The 13,153-nt window shown below is 51.3% G+C and overlaps 7 protein-coding genes across 7 annotated transcripts; 4 read left to right on the forward strand and 3 right to left on the reverse strand.

The window, feature by feature from the left end:
• Positions 1–48: 48 nt before the first annotated feature.
• ATNIH1004_007352 (uncharacterized protein) lies at positions 49–936 on the reverse strand (the record flags this gene model as incomplete). Its single annotated transcript, XM_033571977.1, has 1 exon — positions 49–936. One exon carries the CDS (start codon positions 934–936, stop codon positions 49–51), a length of 888 nt encoding a protein of 295 aa, XP_033425292.1.
• Positions 937–1,480: 544 nt separating this feature from the next.
• Positions 1,481–2,480, forward strand: pdx1 (putative pyruvate dehydrogenase complex component Pdx1; the record flags this gene model as incomplete). Its single annotated transcript, XM_033571978.1, has 2 exons — positions 1,481–1,559; positions 1,678–2,480. 2 exons carry the CDS (start codon positions 1,481–1,483, stop codon positions 2,478–2,480), a joined length of 882 nt encoding a protein of 293 aa, XP_033425293.1.
• Positions 2,481–3,414: 934 nt separating this feature from the next.
• On the reverse strand, positions 3,415–5,446 carry CDH1 (substrate-specific activator of APC-dependent proteolysis; the record flags this gene model as incomplete). The annotated part of the gene is made up of 4 exons (XM_033571979.1): positions 3,415–4,179; positions 4,241–4,824; positions 4,887–5,014; positions 5,121–5,446. The coding sequence occupies 4 exons, from the start codon at positions 5,444–5,446 to the stop codon at positions 3,415–3,417; spliced, it is 1,803 nt and encodes a 600-aa protein (XP_033425294.1).
• A 1,660-nt stretch (positions 5,447–7,106) lies between these two features.
• On the forward strand, positions 7,107–8,884 carry ATNIH1004_007355 (M18 family aminopeptidase; the record flags this gene model as incomplete). The annotated part of the gene is made up of 6 exons (XM_033571980.1): positions 7,107–7,182; positions 7,242–7,303; positions 7,359–7,460; positions 7,522–7,657; positions 7,713–7,805; positions 7,863–8,884. 6 exons carry the CDS (start codon positions 7,107–7,109, stop codon positions 8,882–8,884), a joined length of 1,491 nt encoding a protein of 496 aa, XP_033425295.1.
• A 284-nt stretch (positions 8,885–9,168) lies between these two features.
• ATNIH1004_007356 (DSC4 family protein) lies at positions 9,169–10,275 on the forward strand (the record flags this gene model as incomplete). Its single annotated transcript, XM_033571981.1, has 2 exons — positions 9,169–9,395; positions 9,477–10,275. The coding sequence occupies 2 exons, from the start codon at positions 9,169–9,171 to the stop codon at positions 10,273–10,275; spliced, it is 1,026 nt and encodes a 341-aa protein (XP_033425296.1).
• Positions 10,276–10,535: 260 nt separating this feature from the next.
• On the reverse strand, positions 10,536–11,590 carry ATNIH1004_007357 (ATP-dependent Clp protease proteolytic subunit; the record flags this gene model as incomplete). Its single annotated transcript, XM_033571982.1, has 5 exons — positions 10,536–10,960; positions 11,043–11,184; positions 11,251–11,276; positions 11,346–11,364; positions 11,432–11,590. 5 exons carry the CDS (start codon positions 11,588–11,590, stop codon positions 10,536–10,538), a joined length of 771 nt encoding a protein of 256 aa, XP_033425297.1.
• A 432-nt stretch (positions 11,591–12,022) lies between these two features.
• On the forward strand, positions 12,023–12,991 carry ATNIH1004_007358 (uncharacterized protein; the record flags this gene model as incomplete). Its single annotated transcript, XM_033571983.1, has 1 exon — positions 12,023–12,991. One exon carries the CDS (start codon positions 12,023–12,025, stop codon positions 12,989–12,991), a length of 969 nt encoding a protein of 322 aa, XP_033425298.1.
• Positions 12,992–13,153: the final 162 nt, after the last annotated feature.

The following is a 13,153-nucleotide window of genomic DNA, read 5'->3' on the forward strand; positions in this document are numbered from 1 at the left end:
AATAAGACATGTCCAGAAAGGATAGTGCTATGTTGCCAATGCTCACATTTATCGCTTAACGCTCAATGGATTCCCAATAACCAGAAAGTCTTCCGACACGTATCCCGCGGAATCCATTCGAAAAACCCCCTTTTGACCCTCCACCTCCAGAAGGACGAAATCTTCCTGGGTGAATAGCTGCCGCACTGACCGGAAGAGCCGCCAAAGGAGAACGCTGGACTTTTTCAGGGGTGCTCTGATGAGGCTCACATCGGATGATTGCCCATTCGGAGCTGCTGGCCCCTGTTGCATGAGATTGGCAGACTCAGGCGTGACCACCAGACGGCGAGAAAACGCGATCTGACGAGGCAATGCATCGAACTCGTACGGCTTCCGGAAAGGGATCGTACTTCGAATCGTAAAGCGAAGCTGGGCTCCGGCATCAGTACTGACGACCTTGACCGTCTTGATCAACCGTGCGGTCTTGAAGAGGAAAACCGTGCCCATAACGCTCATCATGATACACACTCCACCGAATAGAGCCTGCTGCCACATAGGAAGAGGCACAATTGGGTCTCGGAAGACAATATTGGAGTTGTACACTGAGTAGGCAAAGCAGAACGCTGAGATCCCATAGGCTCCTAGTACATAACTGCGATGTGACGGTGCCCGGAAAAGTACTATCTGTCCCTCTTTGGCGACCTTACGTTCGAGTTTTCCGAACCCTTCCGGTCGTCGCCCGGCGAATTTTAATGTCTCTTCAGAACTGGAACGGGCTTTTGGTTGTAGAGTGGATTTGGAAGATGCCTGGGGCTGGACCCTAGTGGCTGCTTTCGTTCGCGAAGCACTCGAAGCGAAACATCTCCAAGTTGAGGCTGATGTGTAGAACCCCGGCGATAGTGTGTTCCTAGGGCATTGCTGTGAAAGCGTCCGGAAGACGAACGACCTGGCAAGCATAGTGGTACCTGGCTATCGCAGATGGGATATTAGCATCTGGAGGGAAAATCGCGCAATTGAACATCGTGTCTCTTCCTGGAGACCCCGAAAGGAAAAAAAAAAAAAAGGTCTGGCATACTGCTCGAAGCCATCCCAGCGAAGCAAGCAAAGGAAAAGGACATACCGTAGATTCGATCAGAAAAGCCAGTGCCCTGGAGTCTTGCGACGGCGAACAATTTGATCTTCGCGGCAGAAAAATATTCCCGTCCGGGCCGCCGGTGAAGCTCCCAACATCCTCAACATCTCTACAACAACGGCTGCTCTTACGTGGACTAGAAATTCTGGTTTGGATACCCTCTGGCAATTGATCTTAGATCGCGACCCCAACTCGAGTCTCACGATCCATCTGACATTCAATCGACGTGGTCGTGGGCTCTTTGACTGGTCTTGTCGCTTGCCCGCCGCATCCAGCTACAGCTCCTCGCAACTGAGAAAAGAACATTGATCGAGGAGAGCATCTGATCCAACTCAATCCCTCAACTAGATCCCATACGCTTGAAGCAAAATGGCCTCTGGCTTCACGCTGCGTCAAATTCACACCGTCCTTGCCAGAAGGCAACCACGTGTACTTACTAGCACCAAACGTGAGTTGCTCGAGGAGGTCCAGAGGGGCTATTGTCTCTCTCTTATCCTGGCTATGATTTCTCCATCTCCCCATCTTTTATTGATCACACGAACTGACGGGTTTTTGTCACCATACAGGGCTGTCATCCTCATCCGCAGTCCAAACACAGAACCTCACCTATCCACTCTACCCATCGGTCATCCAGCTCCTTCACGAGAAGGGCATCCCTGACTCCGATGTGTCTAAAATTCCCGCATCAGGCCCTAAGGGCCGTCTCCTGAAGGGTGATGTCCTCGCCTATCTTGGCGTCATCGCCTCCGACTACCCAGCGACCCAAGCAACCCGAATTGAAAAGCTCAGCCACCTCGACCTGAGCAACATCAAGATCGCCGCCCCCCCGAAGCCCGCTGAGGCCCAGACTCCTGCCGTCGAGGAATCAGTCGCAAAACCCCCTCCTACCACCTCGGTTGCTGTCTCCATCTCCCTAGCTACCGTACTATCCGTGCAGAAGAAACTCCAGGATAGCTTGGGCGTGGGCGTGCCGCTGTCGACGTTCCTGGCGCGGGCCACCGACTTGGCAAATGATGATCTCCCTCGTTCCCCGCTTGCGAAGCCCTCCACAGACGAACTTTTCGATGAACTGCTAGGTGCTGAGCCTGTCACTACCTCCCGGGGTGACTATATTCCTGAATTGAATGCGGTTGCGACTCCCACGCGGACTGAATCGGCGAAGCCCGTCCAGGAGGATATCATCGACATTCTGAGTGGAAAGGTCTCGAAGGCTACTAGCCGATCGTCTACAGTAGGCTACACACCTGCCCAACCGGCCACAAATATCTTCAGCTTGACTATTCCTGTCGGTGATGAGAAGAGGGCTCGGGTTTTCCTGGACCGTGTGAAGACCTTATTGACAGTTGAGCCTGGGCGGCTGGTTCTATAGATACTCCCATTTACCTTGTAAGTCAGCAACTATATTACCTGGAAGTCCAATGCCGGGAATTACGAGGACTAATGCATTAGATTAGTGTAGCATAAGTAATAAATATCATCGAAACTAAAAGACTGCGTCGGGAATTGCCTTTCTTTTTTATCTTCATATTATATAGGAATGTACTCGGGCGCTACATGATTGTTTGGAAATCACATCTGCAGTTTTCATTCTCATTATCGAAGACAATGCGCGAACGCTACCGTAATTTGCAAAGATCGCCTAGAGTGGTAATGAAGTTCCCATGGGCCATGCGGCAAAAAAAAAAAAAAAAGAAAAGAAAAGAAAAGAAAAGCAAAGAAAAGAAAAAACAAGCAAGAATAACAAATGTTGAACAAGTCATCTCGTCATCAAAAGCAGAGAGTACGAAAAAAAGAGAAAAAGAAGAAATGAAAAAGAAAGGGGGCAAATTAAAGAGAAGGGGAGCCCATGCAGCTATGAACTCCTTTCGAAACCACATATTCCACCACCTTTGGAAATCCCATGGATACCATCGCTGATCTTCATTACTCTCTTAATAAAATCAAGAATTCAACGCTACACGCCGACGACCCAGTATGAGCAGAACGGGCAAACGGGGGATCAACAGTGAAAGTGACAGATAGAAAAAGAGAAAAGGCCCAAAGTACATGTCGAATATCTGACGAAATGGAAAGTAGAAAGAAAAAGGGAAAAAAAAGGTAGCCCACCTAGTGATCGCTTGCAATATGCTGTAAACCCACAAAATGCGAGATGCCAAATTACACCTTGAGAACCCCTGCCTCGAACTGGACCAAAGATATACCCAGGATTGAAACAACGCCAAAGTCCTGGAACGCCGTATCTAATGCATATTCGAAACCCTGATGGGAAATTCAATGACACCGAAGCATGAACCTCATCGAGATCACCGAATGGTGCCCCATTCAGCTAACTTGCTACCCTCGCGCCCGTGTTCTCGTCCCGGCCTGCGGTTAAATATCTTCCAGAATCTCAAAGTCTCGTCCCCGGCACCTGTGACAACCGTTTGGCCGTCCGGACTCATGGCTAGGTACAGAACACGGAATGTATGACCGGTTAATGATACGATCTGTTCCATGCGGGGGTACTTCCAGATGACAATTTGGTTCTGACTGTAGCCATGGGTGCTGATGATCTCGTCTGAGTTCTTCGACCACGCCAAGTTACAGACCTGACTGCCGGTGTCGACTTCTTTGATCAGGGAGCCGGTGGACGTATTCCAGAATTTGATAGTTCTGTCGGCCGTTCCCCCTCCAGATGCAAGAAGATGGTGCTGATGGGGCGACCAAGCAATTGCCTTAACGGCGGCAGTGTGGTCCGAGAAGCGATAAAGTGGCGTTTCATTCAACTTGTCCCACACCATTAGTTTATTATCATTACCGCCAGATGCCAATTGACCGTCTTCCGTATTCCAACGCAGGCCACAGATCTCCTGCTTGTGTCCCGACAACCGGCGCAGGTACTGATCCGGCGAACGGACATCACGATGGAAGATGAGCCGATCTCGGGAGCCTGACGTGAGAATATGGTCATTCCACGCCAACGCTCCCACGCGATTGGTATGTCCAACCATTGTTCGAAGGCGTCGGCAGCGTTCGGCATCCCATATTTGCACGAGACCTTTTCCAGTTCCGATAGAAAGATGCGTTCCCTTAAGAAGTCCCGGTTAATCATCATGTGCACCATCGAACAGCGGGAGATTTCCTACTTACCCTTTGGATCCAGCTCACACTAGTTACAGTATCGTCCTTGAGTTCGCAGAGTTTCGTCACACGCCCAGACTGAGAGTTCCACATATAGACTGAGTTTCCCAGGCCAACCCCGAGAACGTTACTACTACCCCAGTCGACCAGGTTCAGGTAGAAATCATCTTGTAGGTCGGGCGCATCGAGAACTTTGTACGGCACTTTGTTCACGTAGCGTGGCTGTTTTCGAGGGGTTTCGAGAATGCGTTGGCTATCGTAACGGATTGGGGACAGGCTATAGAGCTCTGATCTGACATTGAGATTTGGGCCATGTTGACTGCGAGGTGTCTTCGAAGGCGTGGGATGGCCTGATCCACGGGGTGAGGCATAATTAAAAAGATTTTTGTGTGGTGTAGACGGAGTTATGCTAGCAGGGGGTAGATTCGATACTACATGTGAGGGGGGAGTATGGGAGCGTGTTTTTTCGTTGATGCCATTACTCAGTCCAAACAATGGATCGGGTGATAGCGAGTCTAATTCGGCCTGTGGTACCGTATTCCCAAAGAGCTCGCTTCGCAAGACTCGTGAATACATTCTGTTTGCTTCTTCCGCTAGAGACAGGATTAGCCGCAGTTGAGGGGAAATGTGATCATGCGCCAAGGGTTCAACGAACTCTTCTGGAAATGCAGCTCTGAATGCGGGATACGCCGTTTCGACTTCGATGGAGTGGAAGGACAGCCATCCTCGTGAAGCAGACTGTAAGTCGCTTGGAGATCCTGTCCGTCCCGGTTTGGAATGAATCTGTGGGAAATGCCGATTAGCCATTACCGTCGACAGGAATATAGTACCATGATAGGACTAGTCGATAGCACTAACAACATAGAGAAGGGGGAAAAAGTCGCCTTACCTATCACCATAAACTCTTTGTCTTTTCCTGCTTGGACTAGTTCCAGGGGTTCTCTCATGAGGGCGCCCGGCATCCTCATACTCCTTCAAGGCCTTCGCAAGCGCATCGGGGTCAATGGGTTCAGAGCTATTTCGGCTCTTCTGTCGCCTCCCAAACGAATCAGGATAAAATAGAGTCTTTTTCGACGGTATGCTGGGCGGCGTCTTGGAACCGGGCGGCGAGGCGAGGTTCAACGCATTTGCATTCATGGACGATTTCGCAGCGGATGCACCCCCCACGGCGCTGCGAGCTGCCGCCGCATCAGACTCATGGTTGTTATCGCTCATGCTCTTTTAAATTGGCTCTTCTTGCGAGATTGAAACGGCGATCGAAGGCGAGATGGTCTGAGGTCCGGATGAGATATGCGACAAGTCTCCAATCTGGAACTGCGAAAACGGTGGACTACAACGCCAATCGATTGCGAGCTTCCTCGAGGGGCAATACTCCAGCAGTTTCGTGTGTTCGCACAATCGGACTCCTTTTTCTCCTTCTTTTTGCGTCGTCTTCCTGGTAAATACAGAGGTTGCTGGGGAGCAGCTCAACCGCTCTGGGGCAATAATAAACCAAATAAACTCGAGATAGGCGGGAGGGAGCGACAAGAGGGATGGAAGGCCAACACAGACTCTCACTGAACCCAAGGCAGAATGGACAGGTATTGACAACTGGAGAAGGTCATTTGAGAGCGACCTGACCACCATCTGGTGAGGAAGAGAGGGTTGACAGCGATCCAAGGGCTGGCGATGGGCTTCTTTGGGGTGACGGAGTTTCGAAGGGGAATCCCTCCCAGTCACGCGTCGGGAACGCTAAACCTATCTGGGGAGGCACAAGGAGGCTGGCCGTTCTTCGGTCGTGCGTCTTTCGTGATGCTTCAGTTATAGAAACAGTAGCATATTCTTTATCGTATGGCTGATTTCTGCTCATACTCATCATCTCTCACTTTGTCACTTCCCACATGCATTGTTGGATTCATGGGGCTGATTTAGCTCCTTTGTGACTCCCCCCTCCAGATAATACACCTGTTAGTTCCCGTATGACATCTAGTCACGGTCTCGGGCTCTATTTACCTGTCTATTGATCCACTGAACGGATCAGATTTCTCTATTGTCACTCCCAAGAGTCATTGTTCAGTGACAGTCTGGGATGCTAGCGTCAGCCGTCTGTCTGGTATAGAACCTGATAAGCCATTATCTCAATTTACCATCCCTCGCCCCACCGGCCTAGAGACGAGCAACACGCCCGTGACGCGCGATGTCAATAATGGCACGCGCCGGACAGCAACGCGAAAAACGCTTGGGCCTGGCCGGTGATCGTGTATCTGAAGTCTGGCTGGCAACGGTTCCCGGATGTTCGAGATTTACTTTGCGGAATAAGTGGTACTCTAAGTCTAGAGGCGAACTAGGAGCTGATCACTGGGGCTGATCTTTAGTTAAGCTCTTCCATCGTAGTCTTAGTTTTCGTCGAGACTCCCCATCCATGGATTCGCCCTATACCCAGTATCTTTGACAACATCTTTAAGATTACTTTCGATATATTAGATTCTAGTAGACTTAGGAGCTAGTCTTTTTCAGGTACACTTTTCTCTCTACTTAGACTATAGAGGAGACCTCCAGTCTAGACGTCTTCCTGATCCTGCGTACGAGAGCCTTAAAAGCGACCGTTGTACTTCGTAAATCACCAACATTTCCATCCACAGTATCTGGATTTGTCCCCGAGTCATTTCTATCGATTCTCTATAACAGTGACAAGGGAAGGTGATCGCTCTTCCAGCACGAGATTGTCTTTACCTCCATTCAGATGGGGTAAATCATGGTAAAAAGAAATAGCCCCGACCGCCAAGCACTAAAATGATCTCATGCCAACGTCCACTCTCCAGAATCCAGAACAATCCGATTCTTCTCCTACTTCGTTTTGCTCTGTCACTCTCCACTGTCTCCAGGGTCCCTGACAATGTCTGCAAAACTCGCGCAAACTCTAAAGCAGCCGGCGCTGGACTTTCTGTCCTTTGTCAATGCTTCCCCGACCCGTAATGCCTCCTTTCCCCCCACCATCGTCTTTATCCATCCTGACACGGTTGTCCTTTAGCCTTCCATGCAGTCCAGTCCGCCCGCGATCTTCTGGCCAAGGCTGGCTTTCAAGAAATCAAGGTCGGTGGGCCAGTGGATGGGTCGAGTGATGAGATTTATTCTGACTTCTTTCCAGGAAAAAGATTCGTGGGCTTCCACCTGTCGACCCGGCGGGAAGTACTACCTGACCCGTAATGGCTCTACTATCGTCGCTTTCGCTGTTGGCAAGAAGTGGAAAGTATGTCTGTAGTTCAAGTGGGAGAGCCTCGTGCATGTACTAATGGCGTCGGTCGAGTTAGCCGGGAAATGCCATTGCCATGATCGGTGCCCACACGGATTCCCCAGTGCTGCGCATCAAGCCGGTAAGCAACAAGCGTGGGGAAGGCTTTGTCCAGGTGGGCGTCGAAACATATGGAGGAGGCATTTGGCACACATGTCCGTATTCGTCATGTTACCTTTAATTATTTACCTGGTTACTGACAGTTCATAGGGTTTGATCGCGACTTGGGAGTCGCAGGACGGGCTATGGTCCGCACTGGTGACGGCTCTATTGCGCAGAAGTTGGTCAAGATTGATCGCCCAAGTAAGTATCGTCCCAGATGACATTATACGCCAAGAGCAACCAGCTAACTCTCGCCAGTTCTTCGAATCCCAACTCTGGCCATCCATCTCGATCGCCAGGAGACGTTCTCGTTCAATAAAGAAACCCAGCTATTCCCTATCGCGAGTCTGGTGGCCGCTGAGCTCAACCGGACGGGTGCCTCCAACAGTGATGACAAGGATGCGAAAGCAGAAGAAGGGGAAAAGGGGGAGTTCTCTCCTCTGAAGTCGATCACTGAGCGCCACCACCCCTACCTCGTGGAACTCATTGCGGCCGAGGCAGGAGTCAAGCCAGTTGACATCCTTGACTTCGAAATGATTCTGTTCGATACCCAAAAGTCGTGCTTAGGCGGTCTACTTGAGGAGTTCATCTTCTCTCCGCGCTTGGACAACCTTAACAGCTCCTTCTGTGCCACCGTGGGACTCATCGACTCGGTCGCGGAGGCAACCGCGCTGGATGATGAACCGTCCATCCGCCTCATTGCGCTGTTCGACCACGAAGAGATCGGCAGCCGCACTGCACAAGGAGCCGATTCTAACGTGCTTCCCGGGATCATCCGTCGTCTGTCCGTGCTGCCTTCACCGGCTGCGGGCAATGCCGACCTAGCCACTGCCTACGAGGAGAGCCTGTCGACATCTTTCCTCCTCTCAGCAGACATGGCACACGCGGTGCACCCCAACTATGCGGGTAAATATGAGTCAGGTCACCGGCCTGAAATAAACAAGGGGCCCGTGATCAAGATCAATGCCAACGCGCGTTATGCAACCAACTCTCCGGGCATTGTCCTGCTCCAGGAAGTTGCCCGGAAGGCGGCCGACGACGGTGGAGGAGTCCCGCTCCAGCTGTTCGTTGTCCGCAACGACTCCAGCTGCGGGAGCACCATTGGTCCAATGCTGTCCGCAGCGCTGGGTGCTCGTACACTGGACCTGGGGAACCCTCAACTAAGCATGCATAGCATCCGGGAGACCGGGGGTACCTACGATGTGGCCCATTCCATCCGCCTGTTCTCCAGTTTCTTCAAGCACTACTCCCAGACATCCCAGACGATCTTTGTTGACTAGATCGATAGTATGGCTGTAGATACCATGATTGTATATGCCAATGAAAGAACGTAGTTGAAAGACGTTCCTCTGAAATCTTTCCTTCATCTATACTCTATATGTAACTGGGGCCGACCGGGCCGAGGAAAGTCCGTATGCTCCCACCTAACTACAATACACCATCGTCATCCTCACTTCCCCCGACGTCTCTCCTTGCATCCTCATCACACCGGCCGTGCCAGTGCTCGACTCACTTTCTGTCCCTTCCATTCTCACTCATGTCATCCATGCCCTCATGACCCTCTATGACCACTCCAGATGTCTTTCGAGATGCGGAATACATCGCTGACGTGTCCGGCATATCGTACGACAGCGTTGCCGACGTCTCTGGACGACAGTCGAGTGATAGTGGCAATCCCGATGGGCGCATAAAAAAGGTGCAGTCGGCTGCGAAGGTTGCTCTCATTGATCGGCTCCTCCGCGACTTTGACGTCCTGATATACTGTCAGCTGTCTGCCCTCTACTACATGGAGTGAGCTTCTCCTATTTCTCCCTTCCAATCCGATTGGAAGAAACTATACTAACGGTGGCTTTTCTCATTCCTACTTTGTAGTTGCTCTATCGTCCTTTTCGCGACCCGTGCCATTGTACAGCTGATATTCTTTACCCCCAAAGCACCGCCTTTCGACCCCACGCGGAATCAACCGTTCGTCGGTGCCATTTTCGCCAGTAACCTGATTTGTATGACATTCCATTATTTCTTCGTCCACCCGGAGGCCGGTGAATCTACGCGAGGCTACCTCCATGGAGGACTGTTGATCGACTTCATTGGACAGAAGGCTCCCGTGCCGATGACACGGCTTCTGTCGATGGACTTACTTGTGATGATACTGGATATCGTCATGTTAGGCCTGATCGTTGAACGTGTCAAAACTACCGAAGCGACCGCCTCTGTGTCCTCTGCGCCCTCTGCGCCCTCTGCGCCGACCACCGCTCCAACACGCAGGGACCATGACCATGATTCGGAAGAACGCGGTATTCCCCGCTACGACACCACATCCGGCGAGGATGGGATCGAGCTGGATACCCTCGGCTCCCGTGAATCTGACTCACCTGCCAGTCCGAGCGAGCAATTGGAGCGGACCCAGTTACTGGCAGATCCTGCAGAAGGTGGGCTTGTGTCTGGCATCAAGAATACCCACGCCTTGGATTCGTTCTCCTCCGGTGAAGCGGTGATCATGAATCGTAGCCTCCTGGATATCATTCGAGAGCAATGGCGGTACAGTCAGACCGTGGCAAGACGCACACCGGCTTACGTCCCGTCCGACCAGACGGCGGCCTTTCTTCGCGAACGATTCGGGCTCCAGGTGCGACCGGACGGGCGGGTGGAGAGAATCGGCCCCGGATCCTGATGTGCATTTGGCGTATTTGGCGCTTCTCTCCCTGGCTTGGGGAAAACTTGGCTCTTAATTTTGTGTGTACATATGAGAATATCTATATATATCAAGACTCGCGTTTCTTTTTCTTTTTTTTGCTTGGTCATTTTATATCCTTTGGGTCATTAGAATAATACAAACACGGTAAGGGTATACCATTATGCCGTTGAACTTCATCCATCAAAGAGAGGGGAGAAAGGTATAGAGAAACAGAGGAAATGACACAGAGCAGAACTCTAAACCACCGGAGGCTTCCCCTCTCCTTCACCTCCTTGATCCCTCGACTTCACCCGTCGATCGAGGACCTCATCCACGATACCCATCTCCCACGCCTCCTGCGCGCCCATGAAATAATCCCGCTCCATGAGCTTCTCAATCTCCTCCATCGACAACTCCTTCTTCCCCGTCAAATGGCGCTTATAGATCTTATTCAGTTGCTCTCGCACCCGCAGGATCTCCTTGGCATGGATGGCGATATCACTCGCCTGGCCGAAATACCCGCCCGAAGGCTGATGGATCATGATCGACGAATGCGGTAAACAGAATCGTTTCCCGGGGTGGCCGCCGCACAGGAGAAGGGAGCCCATCGATGCGGCTTGGCCGACGCAGATGGTGCTGACGGGTGAGGCGATGTAGGTCATTGTGTCGTAGATGGCGAGGCCTGGATATAGATCGCTAGTTAGTGGGGTCATTCTCTGTAGGATATCGTCGAGATTCGGGGAACAAGGTAGAGCAGATCTCACCGGCTGTTACGGACCCCCCAGGGGAATTGATATAGAGATGAATAGGTTTCTGTGGGTTATCGGCTTCGAGGAATAGCAGTTGCGCGACGATAGAAGCAGACATGGTCTCGTCGACTTCGCCATTGAGACAGATGATTCGTTCCTGCGCCAGTCAATTCCCTGTCCATGACACGGCCGTATTCGTCCATTAGAATGTGTATGTTAATACCTTAAGAAGTCTCGAGAAGATATCATCTGATGAGAGGGAGAGGCGTGGTTAGTATGATTTTGTTCCCCGGTTCCATACGATCCAATTCAACGTACATGTGTGCCAACCACCGCCCTAACATCATTAGCTCCTGTTCCCCTGGCGATGATCATATAAGAATAGAGAGCAGAACAAAACATACCACCGTCTCCGTCACAAAGGGCGTCGGAGTCCATCCTTGCGGAGTATTCCCCTTCGATAACGTCGGGATGGAGCTGGTGAAGCTGCGTGACAACGTGGGGAGAATCGACGAACAAGGGAGAACCTGACCCAGTCGCTGCAAAGAGCGGACTGGATTCATGCTGATCAGATTCACAATTAAGTATATTGAACAGAAAGCTGAGCGTACAATGGAGTGCTGTTGGTTGATTGATATGGCCAGTTAAGGTGAAGAGAGAGCCGCGCCAAGCATCGGAGCTACTTTCGTTTTCCCTCTCATTTCCATCTCCCGACTTTCAGTTAGTTTCCTGATCTCGTCCACGCAATGGAGTGTCTGCACAGTCAAATGTCGTACGCCTCGTGGCGTCTGGCGGTTTTTCGGCAGCTCTTTCTACCTTCTTCTTCTTCTTCCTCCTCGGGAGTATATAGCTCATTTCTTATCTATCGACGGAATATATCCTCGTTAAGTGACCACCCAGCTCAGAAGACTCCTCACGACAACACAAACAATACACAGCAAAGAGGAACCTGCGATGATGAACAACCTACACGACGACCTTCAGATCGTCTCCCCATGTCCCCACTGCTCACAAATCCCTATCTCAACCGCACCAAAAAGCACAAAAAACGGCCCCCCACCGCGGCGGACCTGACTGAGCTGCGTCAAAACCCCTGGGCCGTGGCTCTAGCGTCACCGGCACGCATGTGTTCCATAACAGCAGTGCGAGCGCCTCGTGCGCTCCTGACGGAATGGGGTCTAGTGCACCGACCCAACAGCGACAAATACTGGTTTCTGCCGACAGGGCTCTTGGGAGATGATATTATAGAACCCAAGAGCAACGACGCTGAGATAGCGGACTCATCTCAAGCGGCGGGACAGAGAGCCAGCTCCTGGCAATGTCTGAAGCTACGCACGATAAATAGTCTTTCTCTTCTGCGGAGAATGGAGATGCGGTTTTCGCAGTTTAAGACCAAGCCAAGAAAGCCGAGCTCGCCAATCATGCGCCTGGTTCCTTATCGGTGGAAATATCCAAATGGTCCGATTACTGCGCATGAAGCGAGCTTGTTGGTCTGGAGACGGGGAATGCCCGACTTTGTTCTGGAGAAGATGAGGGTGGATGTTCTGAAGAGGTTGAAAAATGTCTCGGGGGCCCAGTATGATAAGCATGAGAGAGATGGCGTGTGGAGGTGTATTGAAATGGACGAAGTCTCGGAAACTGTGCTTCTGCAGGGTCTGAAGCGTATGGGGTCTTTCGAGCGCGTAGAATGCGGTGCCATCTTGATCATGGGGTCGTCACAGGCAGGTGATGGTGCAGTCGCTGGCATGTATTCGTTGCCGGATTTTATTGCGCTTCCTCAGACGGCATCTAAGGTCCCTCTGTTTGATCTATCTCGACTCCTGTCCGACGCGGAACGCGACGAACTGCGACGATTCGATCCGAGGTTCCAGAACATGGGACTCTATTTTCGACCCAATGATGCTACAACCATCGATGCGTTTCTGGCCCTGTGGAAGCTCCAGGGGCTTGTCAGGCACGGTTAACATATGAAATTTTATATGTGACTCTGAGAATTGATTCACGCCCCGTCTTGAATTGACCATGGGCCATAGACCAGTAATTCTATCTATAGGTATCGTGTATATATGCGTTCTATCAATCAACAAAATGCCATTTCTCTTGTCCCATCCCCCATGTCTATCCAA

The sequence above is a fragment of the Aspergillus tanneri genome (genome assembly GCF_003426965.1).
Source record: "Aspergillus tanneri strain NIH1004 chromosome Unknown AapTan_7_pilon_pilon_pilon, whole genome shotgun sequence".
Lineage (NCBI taxonomy): Eukaryota > Fungi > Ascomycota > Eurotiomycetes > Eurotiales > Aspergillaceae > Aspergillus > Aspergillus tanneri.